A 19,150-nucleotide genomic window follows, 5' to 3' on the forward strand; every position below is an offset into this window, starting at 1 on the left:
GCCTGAGAGCTGAGAGTCCCAGGTGCCCACCAAAAACATCAGCTGTTTGTCCCATGCTGCAAGGGGCAGCACTCAGGGCTCTGAACTTTGCAGCCTGAGTTCAACTGTCAGTGGGATTTTCCTAGGCTGGTTGTTGCAAAGCCCTCCCGCTTTAGGTTTCTTGTTCTCAGGCTGGTGAGAAGAGATTTTTGTGCCTTCTTCTGGGTGTCTGGTGCCCACTGGCGCTCGGTCTCTCATCCGGCAGGCTCAGATGTGCTGGGGCCATGCCTGGCTAGAGATGCAGGGGGCTGAGTTTGTGTTTCTTGCTCCTTCCCCTGATGCCCTCAGGTCTGGTCCTGACCTGCCAGGCTCTGCTTATTGCCCCCTGGCCTCTGCTAACCCATCCATTGGGTGTGGACCTATTGGGATCTGTCTGGGAGAGTGAGCAGCACAAATGAGAGGCTGGCCCAAGATTCACTCAGTCTGTTTGTTTTTTTGTGGATCTGCTTCTCCTGCACCCCTAGAGAAATTGGGTGTGTCTAGACTACTGAGTTTTGTCGACAAAAGTGGACTTCTGTCGACAAAACTATACCTGCGTCTACACTACCGCTGAGTTCTGTCGACATAATGTCGACAGAACTCAGCAGTTTTGTCGACGCTGGTAAACCTCATTTTACGAGGCATTACACCTTCTGTCGACAGAGTTCTGTGGACAGAAGGTGTTATTGCCTGTAGGGTTGCGTATAGACTACAGGGTTTTGTCGACAAAGCAGCTTGCTTTGTCGACAGAACTACAAAACCCTGTAGTCTAGACGTACCCATTGAAACACAGGAGAAGCAGCCAACTATTTTACTTTTGCTGTAACATGAATGGATCTAGCTCAGGGGTCCTTCTGCACGTGAAGCACCCCTCTGCTCCTGGGTTCTTCTGCCCCTCACCTGCGAAACCATCCACTTGGGGGAGCAATTGCCCTGACACTTGTAGTTGGGCCATCATGGACAAACCAGTGGCACTCAGGCACCTTTTGATAGCTCAGATGGTAGAGTGGCAGACTGTAATGTGTGCTTAGCAAGTTATCCTTAGGTTGCACTGCAATTGACAAAAAGATTGTGGGTACGAGCTACCAATCACATTTCTTGGCCTGCACAGGCCTTGAGACACTTCCCAGACTGATGGGGAATGGCTGCACTTTGGAATTGAAAGGTGTTGTCTGGGACCATAAATTAGAACAGTTTTGGAGACTTTTCTTTTTTCAGAAAATGCTTTTCTGACATTTGGCTGGTCTACACGGGCCCAAATGTGGGGAAAATCTGCTCTTTGGGAAGAGCCCTTATTCCTAATAAAATGAGGAATACAGGGCTTCCGAAAGGACACACCCACTGTTTTGGAAACTGATCTCAAAAAGTTGACCCATTCAATGGACACGGCAGAGTTTTTCACAAATACAAAAGATATCCTGGAAAAGCTCGATATTTGGCATATAGCCAAGAAGGGTATCTGTATTGGAGGTGTAACCAAAGAGGGCACCATGGCTTAGCTAGCTAAAGCACCTGCCTTGTAAGAAGAAGATCCTGGGTTTAAATCCCAGTGATGCCTTGCTGTAGCTTTTGCTCATGTTTTCCTGCGTCCTTCTGGGGCCTCCCCTGGTCATCCGTGGAACTGCTGATTGGGGAGGGATATTGGGAAGAAGAAAAGCACAACCCTGGAGCGGGTGGAGAGGCTGCTGTGACTGGCACTGGCAAGGCAGGGCTCTGACTGCAATTGCTGAGACAGGAGAACCAGAGCCACACACCCTTGTGATTCCCTGGGGCTGTCAGCGCCCAGAGATCCTGCCAGGGCACGAAAGAGGGATTTAAATATGCTGCACTTCATTTGCATATTCGCACATCAGTGCTATTTGAAAATACTTTATTTTGAAAATATAGTATTAAATATGAAATAAGCGTATCTCAACAGCCTTTTGTATTTCAAAATAAAGTATTTTGAAATACAAAATGCTGTTGGGATATGCTTATATCAGGAGACAACGCTTCCTCAGAAATAACCCTTAAACCGCATTTTATAAGGATTAAGGGTGATTTTGAAAGAAGGGTTTTCTTTCGAAATAACTGCGTCTAGACAGCGCCTGTTCTTTTAAAATAGCGTGTTTTGAAATAGCAGCCAGATGTGATTATGCAAATCCCCACTTTATTTGCAATTTCACTCAGCTGAATTTGCATTTGTCTCTCAAAAGAGGAATGATGAGTAGACAAACCCTCACAAAGGGGAGATGCAGAGATCAGAATTTCCCACCTCCCTCAGCTTGTTTGGCTCCTTTGCCCCATTTCCTCCCTCCCTGCCTGAGCTGACCCAATGGCTGAAAGGGACAGCAGCTGCTGATTGGTCGGGGTGGAGGGAGAATATGGGCAAGAAGACCCTGGAAGCAAGACGGACCAAGGTCCAACTCTTTCTGTGCCACTCGGCCTTAGATCCTGGCCACCCAGCATTCACTCTGATGAGGCCATTATCTGTGAAGGGGGAATTTTCACTGATAGTCTCCTCTGAGCTGAAATCCCAGCTGCCACAGGATTTACTGGAAGGGGACAGCCCAGTAAGGACTGAAAACCACTGCTCTGGATGATGTTTGAATTCACAACCTCAGCATGTCTCCTATGCGCACTGCCTTATAAGTACTGTGCATTGATCCACTGCGCCACTGGAGCAGATGTTTGAGAGTTTTCTCCAAAATCCTTACATTGAAAAAGTTAGCACAAAGTAGAACTGAGCAAGAGAGGCAAGAAGATCAATATTCAAGGATTTACACAAACCAACACTTCCCCCGTAGGAGCCATTGAGATTTGAACTCAGCTTGTAGGATTCAAACTCCTGAACCCTGCCCCTTACACTAGGGGACCAACACAACACTCTGTGCTTGAGGTTCTCAGCTGGTAGCTGGTACCCTACTGTCCTTGCTTTTTCCATTCAGCTGCTTCACCTCTCCAGACCATGCCCCATTTGTATGCAGCCTCATGGGAATGAGCTGGCTCCCTCTCTGCAGAAGAAAGAGAAACATTGCCCTGTCCCTCCTGCTTAGCTGGCTGGCCCTAGATAAGGTCACATGAGATTATCCAAATACATCCCCATTGCCACTGTCCCATATCTAGGGCCAGCAGTAGGTGGGCATTAATCAAAGAGGCAACAACTCACAAGAAGGAATCAGGTGATCTTGATTTATCTTTGCCAAGCTGTGGCCATACCCAGCAAGGTAAGGATCAAACACAGGAATAACACCAGCTCAGCAGATATGTTCCTGTCCTAAGTTGTCACATGCTAAAGCCTGGGATTGAACCAGGGATCTTTAGATCTTCAGTGTAATGTTTTCCCCACTGAGCTACTTTGGCTGTTGGATGTGGATTTCTCTGGCCTCTAATTCTCTATCTGGGATGTTTGGCAGCCGTGCTGCACAAAACAGACATCATCATGCCCTGCCCAGGAAGGCCGGACTGGCCTTTCTACAGCATCCCTCCCCCACAGCCTACATTCCCTCTAAGCCAGGAAGCCAGGCCTGGGCAATATAGGCCAGTGGGCTGGATCCAGCCCATGAAGCCACCCAATATGGCAGCAAGACCCCTCAGGCAGATTCCCTGCTTCCTCTGCCCCCCACACACAGCTGAGAGAAGGGGCTGCATGGCCCTTTGTTTTTCATAGCTGAAGCCCTGGCACATCCCAACAAGCTCTTATTCACCCAGCCATACAACCTGTGCTGCCCATGCAGGGAAGGAGCTGCCTGAGAATTGTGCTTGGCAGGTCTCCCAGCCACAGCCTGCCTCTGGCACCCCAGCACCTCCACCTCCCTTCCCTCAACCCACTGGCACTCCCTGTGACAGAAAAGGGCAAAGACCAGACAGGTTTCATGACAAGGCTGGTTTCCCTGACTGGGAACCGAACCCAGGCCACAGCAGTGAAAGGGCTGAATCTTAGCTACTAGACCATCAGGAAGACAAGCACCTGCACAGCTTGCTCAGCTACACTGGCTCTTCTAAGGCCACTTTCTGTCCCTTTCAGGATGTGGGTCCATTCTCAGAGAAGGCGTGAGATGCCTACGTATTTTGCAGCTCCAGGTTCTACTAGAAGGTGCCTCCCAGCACTTTTCCCCTGACCTCATTCTCAGGGCTGGAGACGTGGACCTGCCCCTGTGCATCGTTGGGGATGCCGCCTGCCCTTTGCTCCCTGGGCTGATGAAGCCCTACAAAGGATAGCCCTAAAGCAAGGATCGTATCTCAGGCAGGCTCAGCAGGGCCCGTATTGGTGTGGAGGGTCCTTTAAAGAGAGATTCCGCTGTCTGCTCCCCTGGCTGGAGCTTGGCGAGTCGAACGTCCCCCAAGTGTCCTCCAGAATAATTGTGAGAACAAGGCGGAAACATTCCTGCCCCCCTGCACAGCTGGCCTGATCACTCCAACCCTGCTGCTTCAGCCCCCTGCCAGTCTCATTCCTACTCTTCCCTGCCGCCCCATCTTTTAAGTGGCATACCGGGCAATGTTCTCATGATGATCTGACAACCCTTCAATGACGGGAATGCCCAGCCTCTTCTTCTTAGTCACCCAGCCTGCCTCTTTCTAGTACAAACTCCCTGTGACAAAGGCAGAGTTACAAGCAGCTCAAACTCTGTGGCATTTAAGAGCAGCCTCTGGAGTCAGATCCTGCAGCTTTAAGCAGAGCTCCAGCATGAAATCCAGGGAGTTCAAACTCTCCCACTGCCTTGCCAGTCACAGTGGCCTCTGCAACCACTCCAGGCTTGTGGTTTCCTTCTTCTCAACATTCCTCCCCAATCAGCCTTTTCCTGAACCAGCAGTTCTATGGGTGGCCAGGGGAGGTCTTCTCTGTGTCTCAGAAGGACTTAGGAAAATGTGAACAAAGACTACAACAAGGTACCACTGAGAGTTGCATCCTAGATCTCTTGTTCACAAGGCAGGTGCTTTAACCAGCTAAGCCATGGTGCCTTCCCTGGACAAGGCTGTTCTGGTTTATGGTCCAGGACAACACTTTGGACTCAAAAAATGAGGAGTAACATTAGTTCGAACCAAGGGCTTTGGTTTGAACTACCGCGTTGAGGCACGCAATTCCTGGTTCAAATCAGCTGTAATTTGGACTAGCGAGCCGGGTGAGATCTTGCTAATGAAGCAGGGGATATTTAAATCTCCACTTCATTAGCAATTTTGGTCACCTACATTTGCATCTCTAGTGCGAACTAGGAAGCAAATGTAGACGTACCCAAACAGCCCTCCAAACTGAGCCCATTAAATAACAGAATATTTAATTTCCATCATAAAGTGTAACAACTATTTCATTTCATGTAGCAAAATGAATCATCATAGCTTGTTTGCTAAATCAAGATGGACAATTTTGTTTTATGTCTCAAAGGAACAATTCCCGTAAGATACAAAATAGCTATGGAATGTGTTGCAGTGTTAATGTTCTTTTTATTTGATTTCATACTAAATACACGAAGTCACGTACCTTGTTAACTATCCTTTGTTTCAGTATTTTTTCTTCTATCAAATTATAAAACTATATTTAGCTAAGCTCTTTGTGAGTAACTGGCAGGTACCACAGTAGCACACATCTGCACAAGCGCAAACAACCTCACTAGTGGCGCACATTGTGAAACTCACTTCACCCATTGGCAGCCGCAGTCCTTTCAGCCATTGGGACACCCTGAGAAAAGCAGCAGGAATGGGGTCAAGTGTGAGTCAGGCTGAGGGGGGCAGGCAAAACTCATCTTGCCTTGCAGGGCCTCAGAGAGCAGCATCTCTCTTGTATACTGCCACAGAAAAAAACATTCCTGAGAGAAGTGTTGGCCTTAGAAAACTGCAGGCAGTTGCCAAAGTAGTTCAGTAGAGAGAGTGTTAGACTGAAGATTTGAAGGGTCCTGGTTCAATCCCTGGCTTTGGCAGAAGCTTTTCTCGAGATGGCTTAGTCTGTTTTGGCAACTCTGGTAAGCAAACAACTGGGCTATGTCTACACTTTTGGGTTCTTGTGCAAGAAGTTTTGAGCAAGAACACGTCCACACTGCCTTGTGTGAGCTGTGCTTTTGTGCAAGAGCATACATGGCGGTGTGGATGCTCTCTTGTGCAAGAACTTTCCAATGGCCATTTTAGCCATAGGGCTTTCTTGCATAAGAAACCCCTGCCAAGCGTCCACACTGCCCTCTTATCCAAGAGCCCCTGTGCAAGAGAGCTTACACCTGTTAAAAAAGAGCACAGCTCTTGCACAAGAAACCCTCTCTTACCACACCATACTGTAAATCTTCTTGTGCAAGAGCAGGAGGGCAGCGTGGACGCTCTGCGGATTCTTGCACAAGAACAGCCATTCTTGCACAAGAACCCGCCAGTATAGACATAGCTCTACAGTCGAGTTCAAAGGCTGTATCAAGAGGCCGGGAATGAAATCATAAAGACGATATTTCAGGGTTAGAAACTGGAGAGGGGATTTTATGCCACCTCAGAGATTGTTGACACAGTAGAACAGGGCTCTTGGCTTCAGCTGCTCCCAGCTGTCGTGGAATAAACACACGCTAGCTTTAGGGTTCAAGACAGACAAAACCACCTTAATAATCCAGCTTGGGGGGGGGGGGGTTGTTACAGATGGAAGGGAGTCACCCCGTACCAATACAAGCCCCTTCCTCACACTCAAATGCCTGAGATATTTATACCTTCTTACAAAGTCACAGTGGAAATTTACAGAGAAAAGAGAATGTAAGGCACTTTATCCTTAAATGGTACTCTCTGCTTGACCCGATAAAGTGCAAACAGTGCGATTTTTTGTTTAACAGCATTGTGGTTTCTTGCTCAACTTGCTTAGGAAGCTCGCTTCTGATGCAGGACGCACGGTGTACGGTTCAATCTTTGGCCAGGCTAGCGAGGACTACCTCCACAGTATGTATTGGACTTAAATATTTTACTTAATTTAAAATAAAGTTTGATCAATTAACATGAGAAAGTTAAAAGGTTTAATCTCTTTAATAATTTAAATGCAACTACCCAGATGCAGACCTAGCAAAAAGGCTTGACTAATTATGTAATTAACAGTGAGTTTCCATTAGCAACAGTAATCTACAGAAGGTTTGCAGAGGGCAGGGCTGTGATTGGCCGGGTCGGGCCAGGCCAGGCCTAAGCACGGCTGAGGGAATCCACTCGGGAAATTGCTGACAGCCCTTGACTGAAGACCTTTCCAAAACAGGCCACAAACCAGTCACACTGAGCACTTCAGCTGCCAATCCAGCCTGCAGGAAGCCTCATGAGCAAAACCCCTCAGATACCTCAGCTCTTCCTATGCCACAATCAGCCCTGGGATTACACACAGGTGAGGGGTTATACAGCCCAATCTCTCCAACCCAGAACAGATCCACCCCATTCCAAAGAACCAGCCATGAATCCCTGGTCAATTTATACTTTAGATTTTACCCACAAGATCACAGTGGACCAATCCTTTAGAATCTAAAGGTTTATTAATAAAAGAAAGAAAAGGTTGAGAATAAGGCTGTTAAGGAGAATACATTGTATACATCAATCAGCAAGTTCTTGATGCAGAATCTTAGCAGAGATGTTACAAACTGCTAGCATAAAAGTCTTTGGCGCACATTGTATGTCAGGATGGGTCAGCAATCCTTCCAGTGTCTCTGTCCTTAGCAAGGCTGCATCTGAGATAAGTAGCAAGACTGAAGACAAGATAGAGCCCCCCTCATGGCATTTGATATTCATTTCTGGTGTCTCCCAAGCTGGAGCTAGTTACATGGTCAAGTGACCTGTTTCATATGCCAGCAGTAATTGTGCTTTGGCTGCTTTGCAGCTTTCCACACGCATTCCTCAGCTGTGTATTGGCCACCCTGAGAGCCATTGTCCTTGGAGCCATACGGATTAGCATAGTAACTCATTGCACATTCCTTCCTCATGACAGGCAGTCCATACACAGCGTCAGCAGAGCCCATAGTCATAACTCCCCATACAAACTCCAAACAAGTACATGAATACCACACATAGAATCAGCACAATATCAGCTTTCATTTGACACCTCGCATGGCCCACTCTATACAAAATTTGTGGCAAACAGTTTCCCGTGAGTATAGCAATGATCTTAAGGTGAGTATGCTCACCTTAAAATCCAATAAAGTGACAGGGGCCTCAAGAAAGGGTTGGGGTCTTGAAGAAGGATCTGGGATGCAGAAGCAGGCAGGTGTCTGGCCTGGGGGAAGGTGCAGTGTCTGGCCAGGAGAGAGGGTGCAAGAAAAAAGGAGGGTGTCAGTGCAAGCTGGGGGTCCTGGCTCCTGGAGGGAAGGGAATTGAGGAGATTGGGAGGGAGTGTCTGGGAAGGACAGCAAATATTACCTGGCTTTGGGACCCCTTGCAGCAACATCTCCAGCCACACTGTCCTGGTCACCCCGGAAGGAGGCTCTACTGCTGCAGCAGCAACCACACAGAATAGGACCAGCCCCGGACACCAGAGGTACCAATACTGCACCCATTCAGTCCATGGCTGGAGGTGTTGCTGCTACAGCCACGCAGCCCAGGAACAGCCCCAGAGGCACCCCTGATATGGCCATGTGGCCCTTGAGCCCAGCAGTGCAGTGGCAACAGTGCCTCTAGTGTTGGCCTCAGGTTGGGTGGCAAAGACTCATCTTAGCACTGCCTCCTCTCTAGTGGCCACAAAGCATGAAGAGGGGGTGGGGCTAAGCTCCTTCTCCCTCAGTACATCTTCATTTGGAGGTGGGGCCTGGCACTGCCTTGTGGACAAGATCAAAGTCTTAGGAAGGCTGGATTCTGCAAAAAGAGAAAATTTTGCTCACCTCCACTATAGTGCTTCTCACCTGTGTGGGTTCAACTATATGTAACAAGGCATGAACTCTCACTATAGCATTTCCCAAAGTCAGAGCAGTTAAAGGATTTCTCTCCTGTGAGAGTTCTCATAGATAACAAGGTGTGACCTCTGACTGCAGCATTTCCTACAGTGAGAGCAGGTGAATAGCTTCTTCCGTATGGGTTTTCCTATGTCTAACAAGGGTCGAGGTCTGACTGAAGCTTTTTCCACAGTCAGAGCAGCTGAAGGGTTTCTGTCCTGTGTGGGCTCTCCCATGTCTAACAAGATATGACCGCCGACTGAAGCTTTTCCCACAGTCAGAGCAGCTGAAGGGTTTCTCTCCTGTGTGGGCTCTCCTATGCCTAACAAGACTTGAGGCCTGACTGAAGTTTTTCCCGCAATCAGAGCAGATGAAGGGTTTCTCTCCCGTGTGAACTCTCCTATGGATAACAAGCTGTGACCGGTTACTGAATCTTTTCCCACAGTCGGAGCAACTGAAGGGTTTCTCTCCTGTGTGGGCTCTCCTATGGATAACAAGGTGTGACCGGTGACTGAAGCTTTTCCCACAGTCAAAGCAGCTGAAGGGTTTCTCTCCCGTGTGAACTCTCCTGTGGATAACAAGATGTGACCTTCGACTGAAGCTTTTCCCACAGTCCGAGCAGCTGAAGGGTTTCTCCCCTGTGTGGGCTCTCCTATGGATAACAAGGGTTGAGGTATCACTGAAGCTTTTCCCACAGTCAGAGCAGCTGAAGGGTTTCTCTCCCGTGTGAACTCTCCTATGTCTAACAAGGTGTGACTTGAGACTGAAGCTTTTCCTACAGTCAGAGCAGCTGAAAGGTTTCTCTCCCGTGTGAACTCTCCTATGAATAGCAAGGTGTGACAGGTCATTGAATCTTTTCCCACAGTCAGAGCAACTGAAGGGTTTCTCCCCTGTGTAGGCTCTCCTATGGGTAACAAGGGTTGAGGTATTTCTGAAGTTTTTTCCACAGTCCGAGCAGCTGAAGGGTTTCTCTCCTGTTTGGGCTCTTTCATGCTTAATACGAGTTGCACTGTCACTGCAAGCACAAGGTGAATGGGGGATTTTCTTTTGAACAGTTTCTGTGTTTGTTTTCAACCTTCTGATCCTCTGACTGGATTTATCCTGTCCTGCTCCTGGATGGTTTCCCTGCTGCCTTTGTAGACTACGCTGACTCTCACAAGTCTCTCCTTGCTCAGGACTCTGAGAAACATGCCCTTCAGATCTTTCCACTAATACCCCACATGGAGCCATTCGCTCAGGTCCTTCCTCCTGAAGACTCCTCTCACTGTTCTCATTCAGTATCCCATCACCTGCTGGGATGGAGAGAGAAACCACACAGGAGTCATTCCCTGTGCTGAGCTGAAAGAAAAATTCTGAATGGTGAACAGAAAATGGGGAACAAACCCAAAGAATGGCTGGAAAGATTCAATAATCATGAGCTGAGTTCACCCTGTTCCCCCATCACTCTTTCCCCACCCAGCACTCTCAGACTGGAGTTGAGACAGGCTGAAGGGCCAGTCAGACTTGATGATAACACACAACCAACATCTGCTATGCAAACACAGAAATTGGTCTGAGTCAGTTTAGCTGATTTCTCACCTGTGTGGGAGTCACTGATGATCTCCCCTTCCTCACAGCCTTGGAGATCCGGGGTCTGCAGCTCTTCCCTTCGCTCCACCCAGGAAAGCACATGAGCTTTGGAGACTGGAAATCCTATTTCGGGAGCAATTAACCAAGTGCTGATCTTGTTCATTAAGGTCTGTGCCATTCCTGCTTCCAAAGCTAGGATCTGAGTCTCCTATCCAGACAGGCTCCTTCCCCACCTTCCAGAGACTGGTCTCTGGCTGGTACAAGATCCCAGGATACACTAATTCCATCCTCCCCCCACCCTACCACCATATTGGGAATAACCCAGCAGACTCCCATGGAGAACTGGGCGCTCTGCTGCACTCATAGACTCAGACTTTAAGGTCAGAAGGGACCATTATGATCATCTAGTCTGACCCCCTGCACAGTGCAGGCCACAAAATCTCACCCACCCCTCCTAGAATAATCCTCTCACCTATATCTCAGATATTGAAGCCTTCAAATACTTTGAAGACCCCAAGATGCAGAGAATCCTCTAGCTGTGATCTGTACCCCATGCTACAGAGGAAGGCGAAAAACCTCCAGGGCCTCTGCCAATCTACCCTGGAGGAAAATTCCTTCCCGACCCCAAATATGGCGATCAGCTAAACCCTGAGCATGTGGGCAAGACTCATCAGCCAGACACCCAGAAAGTTCTCTATAATAACTCCTATCATCCCTCCATTGACCTATTTCCCACTGATAATGAATGGTCAATTAGATACCAAGATCCTGTTATCCCATCAAACCATCCCCTTCATAAACCCATCTAGTTTAATCTTGAAGCCAGATAGATCTTTTGCCCCCACTACCCTTGGAAGGCCGTTCCAGAACTTCACTCCTCTAATGGTTAGAAACCTTTGTCTAATCTCAAGTCTAAACTTCCTACTAGCCAGCTTATATCCATTTGTTCTTGTGTCCACATTGGTATTAAACTTAAATAATTCCTCTCCCTCCCTGGTATTTATCCCTCTAATATATTTAAAAAGTGCAATCATGTCCCCCCTCAGCCTTCTTTTGGTTAAAGTAAACAAGCCAAGCTCCTTGAGTCTCCTTTCATAAGACAGGTTTTCCATTCCTCGGATCATCCTAGTGGCCCTTCTTTGTACCTGTTCCAGTTTGAATTCATCCTTCTTAAACATGGGAGACCAGAACTGCACACAGTATTCCAAATGGGGTCTCACCAATGCCTTGTATAATGGCACTAACACCTCCTTATCCCTACTGGAAATACCTCGCCTAATACATCCCAAGATCGTATTAGCCTTTTTCACGGCCATGTCACAATGGCGGCTCATAGTCATTCTATAATCAACCAGGACTCCGAGGTCCTTCTCCTCCTCCGTTACTTCCAACTGATGTGTCCCCAGCTTGTAACTAAAATTCTTGTTATTAATCCCTAAATGCATAACCTTACACTTCTCACTATTAAATTTCATCCTATTGCTATCACTCCAATTTACAAGATCATCCAGATCTTCCTGTATGATATCCCGATCCTTTTCTGAATTGGCAATAGCTCCCAACTGTGTGTCATCTGCAAATTTTATTAGGACACTTCCACTTTTGGTGCCAAAATCAGCAATTAAAAGATTAAATAAAATTGGCCCCAAAACTGATCCCTGAGGAACTCCGCTAGTAACCTTCCTCCAACCTGACAGTTCACCTTTCAGTATGACCCGCTGTAATCTCCCCTTTAACCAGTTGCTTATCCACCTCTCAACTTTCATATTAATCCCTATCTTTTCCAATTTAACCAATAATTCCCCATGTGGTACTGTATCAAATGCCTTACTAAATTCAAGGTAGATTAGATCCACTGCATTTCCTTTATCTAAAAAATCTGTTACTTTCTCAAAAAAGGAAATCAGGTTGGTTTGGCACAATCTACCTTTTGTAAAACCATGTTGTAATTTGTCCCAATTGCCATTAGCCTCAATGTCTCTAACTACTTTCTCCTTCAAAATTTTTTCCAGGATCTTACATACTAGAGATGTCAAACTAACAGGCCTATAGTTACCCGGATCACTTTTTTTCCCCTTTCTTAAAAATCGGAACTATATTAGTACATGGTACAACCTCTGAGTTTAGAGATGTATTAAAATTTTTTGCTAATGGAGTTGCAAGTTCATGTGCCAGTTCCTTTAATATTCTTGGATGAAGATTATCTGGGCCCCCCGATTTACTCCCATTAAGCTGTTCAAGTTTGGCTTTTACCTCGGATATGGTAATATCTACCTCCATATCTTTAGTCCCATTTGTTAAGTTACCATTATCCCTAAGCTCTTCATTAGCCTCATTAAAGACTGAAGCAAAGTATTTGTTCAAATATTGGGCTATTCCTAGATTATCCTTAACCTCCACTCCATCCTTAGTAATTAGCGGTCCTACTTCTTTTGTTTTTTTCCTATTTATATGGCTATAAAACCTTTTACTATTGGTTTTAATTCCCTTTGCAAGGTCCAACTCTACGTGACTTTTAGCCTCTCTCACTTTATCCCTACATGCTCTAACCTCAATAAGGTAGCTTTCTTTACTGATCCCTCCCATTTTCCACTCCTTATATGCTTTCTGCTTTTTCTTAATCACCTCTCTGAGATGCTTGCTCATCCAGCTTGGTCTAACACACCTGCCTATAAATTTCTTCCCTTTTCTAGGGATACAGGCTTCTGACAGCTTCTGCAACTTTAACTTAAAATAATTCCAGGCCTCCTCCACTTTAAGATCCATAATTTTTTTAGTCCAATCAACTTCCCTAACTAATTTCCTTAATTTACTAAAGTTAGCCCTTTTGAAATCAAAAACCCTAGTCTCAGATTTATTTTTGTTTATCCTTCCATTTAATTTAAACTGAATTAGCTCATGATCACTTGAGCCAAGGTTGTCTCCTACAACCATTTCATCTATGAGGTCCTCGCTACTCACCAAAACCAAATCTAAAACAGCATCCCCCCTTGTTGAAGCAAAATGCAGGACAATGTAGCACTTTAAAGACTAACAAGATGGTTTATTAGATGATGAGCTTTCGTGGGCCTGACCCACTTCCTCAGATCAAATAGTGGAAGAAAGTAGTCACAACCATATATACCAAAGGATACAATTAAAAAAAATGAACAAATATGAAAAGGACAAATCACATTGCAGAACAGAAGGGGGATGCGGGGGGGTGGGAAGGGGGAGGAAGGAAGGTAAGTGTCTGTGAATTGCTGATATTAAAGGTAGGGAGAGTGGGATGTTTGTGAGTTAATGGTATTACAGGTGATAATTGGGGAAACTGTCTTGGTAATGGGTGAGAAAGTTCAAAGTCTTGTTAAGTCCTTGTTGACAAGTGTCGAATTTTAACATGAATGACAGTTCAGAGGATTCCCTTTCAAGTGCAGATGTAAAAGGTCTTTGTAGCAGAATGCAGGTGGCTAAGTCATTTAGAGAGTGTCCTTTCTGGTTAAAGTGGCAAGAAACTGTTTTCTCTTTGTGATCTTGTCTGATATCTGTTTTGTGGGCATTAATCCTTTGGCGAAGTGTCTGAGATGTTTGTCCAATGTACATAGCAGCCAACCAACCAACCCTTGTTGGTTCAGCAACTACTTGATGAAGAAATTCATCAGCTATCACATCTAGGAAAATCTGAGCCCTATTATTATTACTAGCACTTGTTCTCCAGTCTATATGTGGAAAGTTGAAATCTCCCAGGATTACACAGTTTCTATGAGTATTTACTTCATTAAAAACATTAAAGAGGTCTCTATCCATATCCAAATTGGATCCTGGTGGTCTATAACACACTCCAAGCACTATCCCAGGGGAGGATCTGATAGTTTTCTTCCCCAATGTGATTTCTGCCCAACGGACTCTGTCTTCTCCATTCCATCACTTTTTATTTCTTTACAATCTTCCTCATCTTTGATATACAATGTGACTCTACCACCTTTATTTCTGTCTTTCCTAAACAGCACATACCCTTCAATACCTGTACTCCAGTCATGCCTAGTATTCCACCATGTTTCTGTTATTCCTATAACATCTGGTTTCACTTCCTGGACCAATAGCTCTAGTTCCTCCTTTTTGTTACCTAGGCTCCTCACATTGGTGTACAAACATCTTAATTTTTGCTGTTTGGCCTCATTCACATTCTTTACCCAATTTGGCACAGACATTATACCTCCAATATGACCTATTAGACTAGTATCCACCCCACCCTTCCTCATTCAATTTGCAGGATACAACTCAGTCTCCCTTAGGGCCTGTTCCATACTTGGGCAGGAGAGTAACACACTGCTCATAAGGGGAGAGCTCTAGGATTTTCAGGAATGACAGATACCCCTAGCCAGGACTCAGATTTGAGCTGCCACATGAGGTCACTAGGGCTGGGAGGGAAAGGATCCAGCAGAGATCTAGAGCCCTATGGGCTCTGCCCACAGAGCTCTTAGCTTGGGGCTGGACTTGTCCTGCTCTTGGGCTCAGATGCTCTACTTGAGCCAGAAGGAGGCAGGGGAATTGTCTGATCAGGAGAATGAATTCTTAGTTGGCCACTTCAGGCCCTGCCTATGCTCCATATTCCTGATCCTGACTGACTGTGCCTGGGTGCCCACAACAGCTGTCAGCCCTGCAGACAGCCAGGGCAGTGCCGGCCTGTTCCTGTGGCCAGCCAAGGTGGAGACAGGCTGGGCTTCTTCTCTGCTGCTCATAGATGCTCCTGCTGTTCAGCTCCTTCTGCAGCCTTGGTTCGACTCTGCCAGCAGCAGCAACCCTCCTTTTGTGGCCAGTCGGGCCTGCCATTTGGTGCCCCCCTGGCTTGCACAGAATCTACCAGACGCAGGGAAGGACTCTGAGTTGGTGCCTTCCTTCCAGGGGCTCAGCACAATAACACAAGGGGCCCTGCAGACACAGAGGCTGTGTCTAGAGTGGCCAGTTTTTCCCGGATAATCAGCCACTTTTCCAGAAAAACTAGCCAGCTGTCTACACTGGCCGCATGAATTTCCACAAAAGCACTGACTTCCTACTGTAAGAAATCAGTGCTTTTTGCGGAAATACTATGCTGCTCCCGTTCGGGCAAAAGTCCCTTTTGCACAAAAGTTGTGCGCAAAAGGGTCAATGGAGACAGCTGAGTTTTGTTTTGCGCAAAAAAGCCCCGATCGCGAAAATGGCAATCAGGGCTTTTTTGTGCAAAAGCGCGTCTAGATTGGCCACGGATGCTTTTCCGCAAAAAGCGTCCGTGCCAATCTAGACACTTTTCCGAAAATGCTTTTAACGGAAAACTTTTCTGTTAAAAGCATTTCCGGAAAATCATGCCAGTCTAGATGTAACCTAAGGGTGTGTCTAAACTACATGGCTCTGTCAATGGAGACATGTAGATGAGGCTGATCGGCAAAGGGAAATGAAGCCACAATTTTAACAATCACGGATTCATTTAAATTTCAATGGCTGCCCCGCTCTGCTGATCAACTGCTTGTCAGCAGATCGGGGCAGTCTAGATGCTCCCCTGTTGACAGGAAAGCCCTTTGTCGACCTCCCCGGTAAACCTCATCCCACGAGGCATAACGGGGAGGTCGACAAAGGGCTTGCTTGTCAACAGGGGAGCATCTAGACTGCCCTGATCTGCTGACAAACAGCTGATCAGCAGAGCGGGGCAGCCATTGAAATTTAAATGAAACCGCTGTGACATAGTGTGGGTACCTTGTTGGTTGCTATGCTGGGCGGTGGGCTGTGGGTGACCCCCTGGCTGCTGTCTGTAGCACAGCCCAGCAGGGTAGGGGGTGAGTTATTATGCAAGGGGCGCCGAACCTGTCTGACCAGTTACCTCCCAGGGAGTGTAACTAAAGAAGGAGAGCGAAGTCAGCCCTGGCAGGGGGGCAGGGCTGGAGGAGAGTCAAGTAGTTTCTGTTGGGGATGATGGAGGCAGCCTAGGGAAGGAACTGGAATTTAGGAGCCCAATCTCCCCCATCTCTAGGGGGGCTGAGGCATCCTAGGCCTGCCCTGTAACCCGATTACATCTATGCTGTACTGTATCCTGGAGACACAATAAACTCCCTCTATTCTACTGGCTGGTGGAGTCTGTTTGTGCCACTAAGGGGGGGCAGCAGTCGGGGAAACGCCGATGCGTCGTAACAGCTGCGATTGTTTAAATCGCGGCTTCATTTCCCTCTGCCTATCAGCCTCATCTACATGGCTCCGTCGATGGAGCCATGTAGTTTAGACGCACCCTAAGAGCAGCTGCACCCAGCCCTACAACTCTGGTACCTGCCGTTCCTGCCTGGGCCCTTCCACTGACACCTCCGGCCAAGGCACAACATGGGCATGATGGTGGGAACCACAAAGAGACCTTGGCTGTGAGAAGAGCAGCACCGCTATTATGTCACCGAACCTCCTCTCACACAGGAGCCAGGATTACTGGGGCAATGAGGGACCCTGAACCAAACCCAACCCAGCTGCTCCAGAGCCCACCCAGCTTTTGTTACACAAGGGGACAGGAATCCTCACCCAGCCAGCTCACAGCCTCGTAATTCTCCTGCATCACATCCCTGTAGAGGGCTCTCTGGCCCGGGTCCAGCAGAGCCCATTCCTCTTCAGAGAAATACACAGCCACCTCCTCGAAGATCACCGGCTCCGCCACGGACATTTCCTGTCCCTGGCTCTGCAGGCCAGGGGCTGAGCTGGAGTCAGACATGGGTGTTCTGCAGCCTGGCAGGGGGAGAAGGGGAATTGGAGACATTTCAGAAGGGGCTTTAATCCTTTCCACACCCCCATTCCACTCAGACTCTGTCCCTGGTGACACATGTGCTAGATTCTGCCATTGTGGGCAAAAGCTTTCATCTAGATATTCCATGAACAGGAGTTAGATCCCAAATCCACATTCATTTCTCTCTGTACCTGACTTGAATTACAACATTACTGCATCTGTAACAATGGGATTTAGTTCTCAGCACCCAGCGTTTCTGATAACAAGCCACATATTCATCTGCCTGAACATGGACATAGGTTAAATGCAGGCTGCTGTATTTAAAACCCTTAGTCTTCATTCATGGATTTGCAGCACAAACTTTGCTCTCTTATCTGACAAAGACAATATAAAGCCTTTTCACAACAGAGTCAGTGAAATTACCACCACCATTCAAATACTTATTAAATACGTGCGCTGAGTGTTTGCAGGATGAGATCTTAAGATTCATGTGATCAGAAGATATCCTTAATCATGAAGTCGGACCCCCTGAGTGGCACAAGCCATTACACTCAGTCCAGTTATCCAGGCACAAAGCTCCATTTCGTTTAGAGAACATGACCTATGAAGCCAGGCTTCATGAACTGGGCTTGTTTAGTTTGGAAAAAAGAAGATTAAGGGGGGACATGATAGCGGTTTTCAAATATCTAAAAGGGTGTCACAAGGAGGAAGGCGAAAATTTGTTCCTCTTGGTTTCTGAGAACAGGACAAGGAGTAATGGGCTTAAAGTGCAGCAGGGGAGGTTTAGATTGGACATTAGGAAAAAATTCCTAACTGTCAGGGTGGTCAAATATTGGAATAAATTGCCAAGGGAGGTGGTGGAATCTCCCTCTCTGGAGATATTTAAGAACAGGTTAGAGAGACATTGTCAGGGATGGTGTAGACGGAGCTTGATCCTGCCTTGAGGGCGGGGGGCTGGACTCGATGACCTCTCAAGGTCCCTTCCAGTCCTATTATTCTATGATTCCCCAAAGTGTATTTTCTAGAAAGTCCCCATGATTTGAAGACATCAAGAAATGGAGAATCCACCAGTTCTTTGCTCATTTGTTTCAGCAGCAAATCTTCTTCCCTATCAAACATTCGTGCCTCTTTTCTAGCCTGAAATAGTCTGCCTTCAGCTGTCCCTTATTGGCTCTCACTGAGCCTTATCCACACGAGAGCATGGGTGATTCAATTTGATGGGGGGCCAAATGCAAAGTGGCTGAGAGCTGCACTCTTCCATGACATTAATGCAGGAAATGCAGAGTTTGGGATGGATGCTGGGACAAAGAGGAAGTTTGGGGCAAGGATTTGGGATGCAAGACAAGATAGAGGGGTCTAAGAGGGAGTTTGGGTGAAGGAGGCAGGCTGTGATCTAGGATACTGGATTAGCTAACTATTCATTATGTAAATTAAAGTTACTTTAAATATCTAAGTGGTTGAGTGGACAAATAAGGGGCTGTGGGTTTCTGACCACAGAGAGCTCTTGCATTGATAGCTGCAGCAGGAGGACAGAGTTTGGGTATGCAGAGTGTGGGGCAGGAGTGGGGAGCAGAGATTAGGAGGGGAAGGGAGAGGTTGGGGTGTCAGAGGTAAGCTCTGAACAGGAGCCTTATCTGAGTGACTCCTGAGCAGAGGCCAAGCACCTCAGGCAGGCAGGGAGCCTGCTCGACCCTCTCACAGACTGCAGGGCCCTGTGGGTGTGTAAATACTTATGACCCAAAGGGGAAGGGGCGCAGTGCTTTGTTTCTGGCCATAAACCAGCGAATAAGATTGTTCTGGGGGTGGAAGCAATGTCTGAACCCTTTCCTCCTCCCTTCTAGGCTCACAGTTTTTTTCTGAGTGGCTTGCAGATGGAGAGTGGCATCTGTGGGCTGGATCAAATGGCTTGGTCGGGTGGATCAGACCCATGGACTGTATTTTGCCCAGGCCTGCACTAGACGCAACAGCCCTTGGGAATCCAGCAGTTTCTTGCCTTGAACTACCTGATATAGTAGAA

At 47.1% G+C, this 19,150-nt stretch overlaps 1 protein-coding gene and 1 non-coding gene across 4 annotated transcripts in view; one reads left to right on the top strand and one right to left on the bottom strand.

Moving 5' to 3' along the window:
• Positions 1 to 19,150, bottom strand: part of LOC142821591 (uncharacterized) — a 94,203-nt gene that overhangs the window by 68,929 nt on the left and 6,124 nt on the right. Inside the window, exons 8-10 of one of the 3 annotated variants that reach the window (XM_075912997.1) lie at positions 16,935 to 17,135; positions 10,431 to 10,544; positions 6,964 to 10,141 (exon numbers count right to left, since the gene is read on the bottom strand). The exons of 1 other annotated variant lie outside the window; for it this stretch is intronic. In XM_075912997.1, coding sequence (XP_075769112.1) covers positions 8,958 to 10,141; positions 10,431 to 10,544; positions 16,935 to 17,135 — 1,499 coding nt within the window. In that variant the 3' untranslated portion in view covers positions 6,964 to 8,957. Of the gene's footprint in view, positions 1 to 6,963; positions 10,145 to 10,430; positions 10,545 to 16,934; positions 17,136 to 19,150 lie in introns of those variants that run through there. One more of the 3 variants, XM_075912996.1, reaches the window with a different exon arrangement.
• TRNAF-GAA (transfer RNA phenylalanine (anticodon GAA)) lies at positions 5,840 to 5,912 on the top strand. The gene has a single exon. It is a non-coding gene; the product is annotated as a tRNA-Phe (tRNA).

Source organism: Pelodiscus sinensis, chromosome 31 (assembly GCF_049634645.1).
Source record: "Pelodiscus sinensis isolate JC-2024 chromosome 31, ASM4963464v1, whole genome shotgun sequence".
In the NCBI taxonomy this organism is placed as follows: domain Eukaryota; kingdom Metazoa; phylum Chordata; order Testudines; family Trionychidae; genus Pelodiscus; species Pelodiscus sinensis.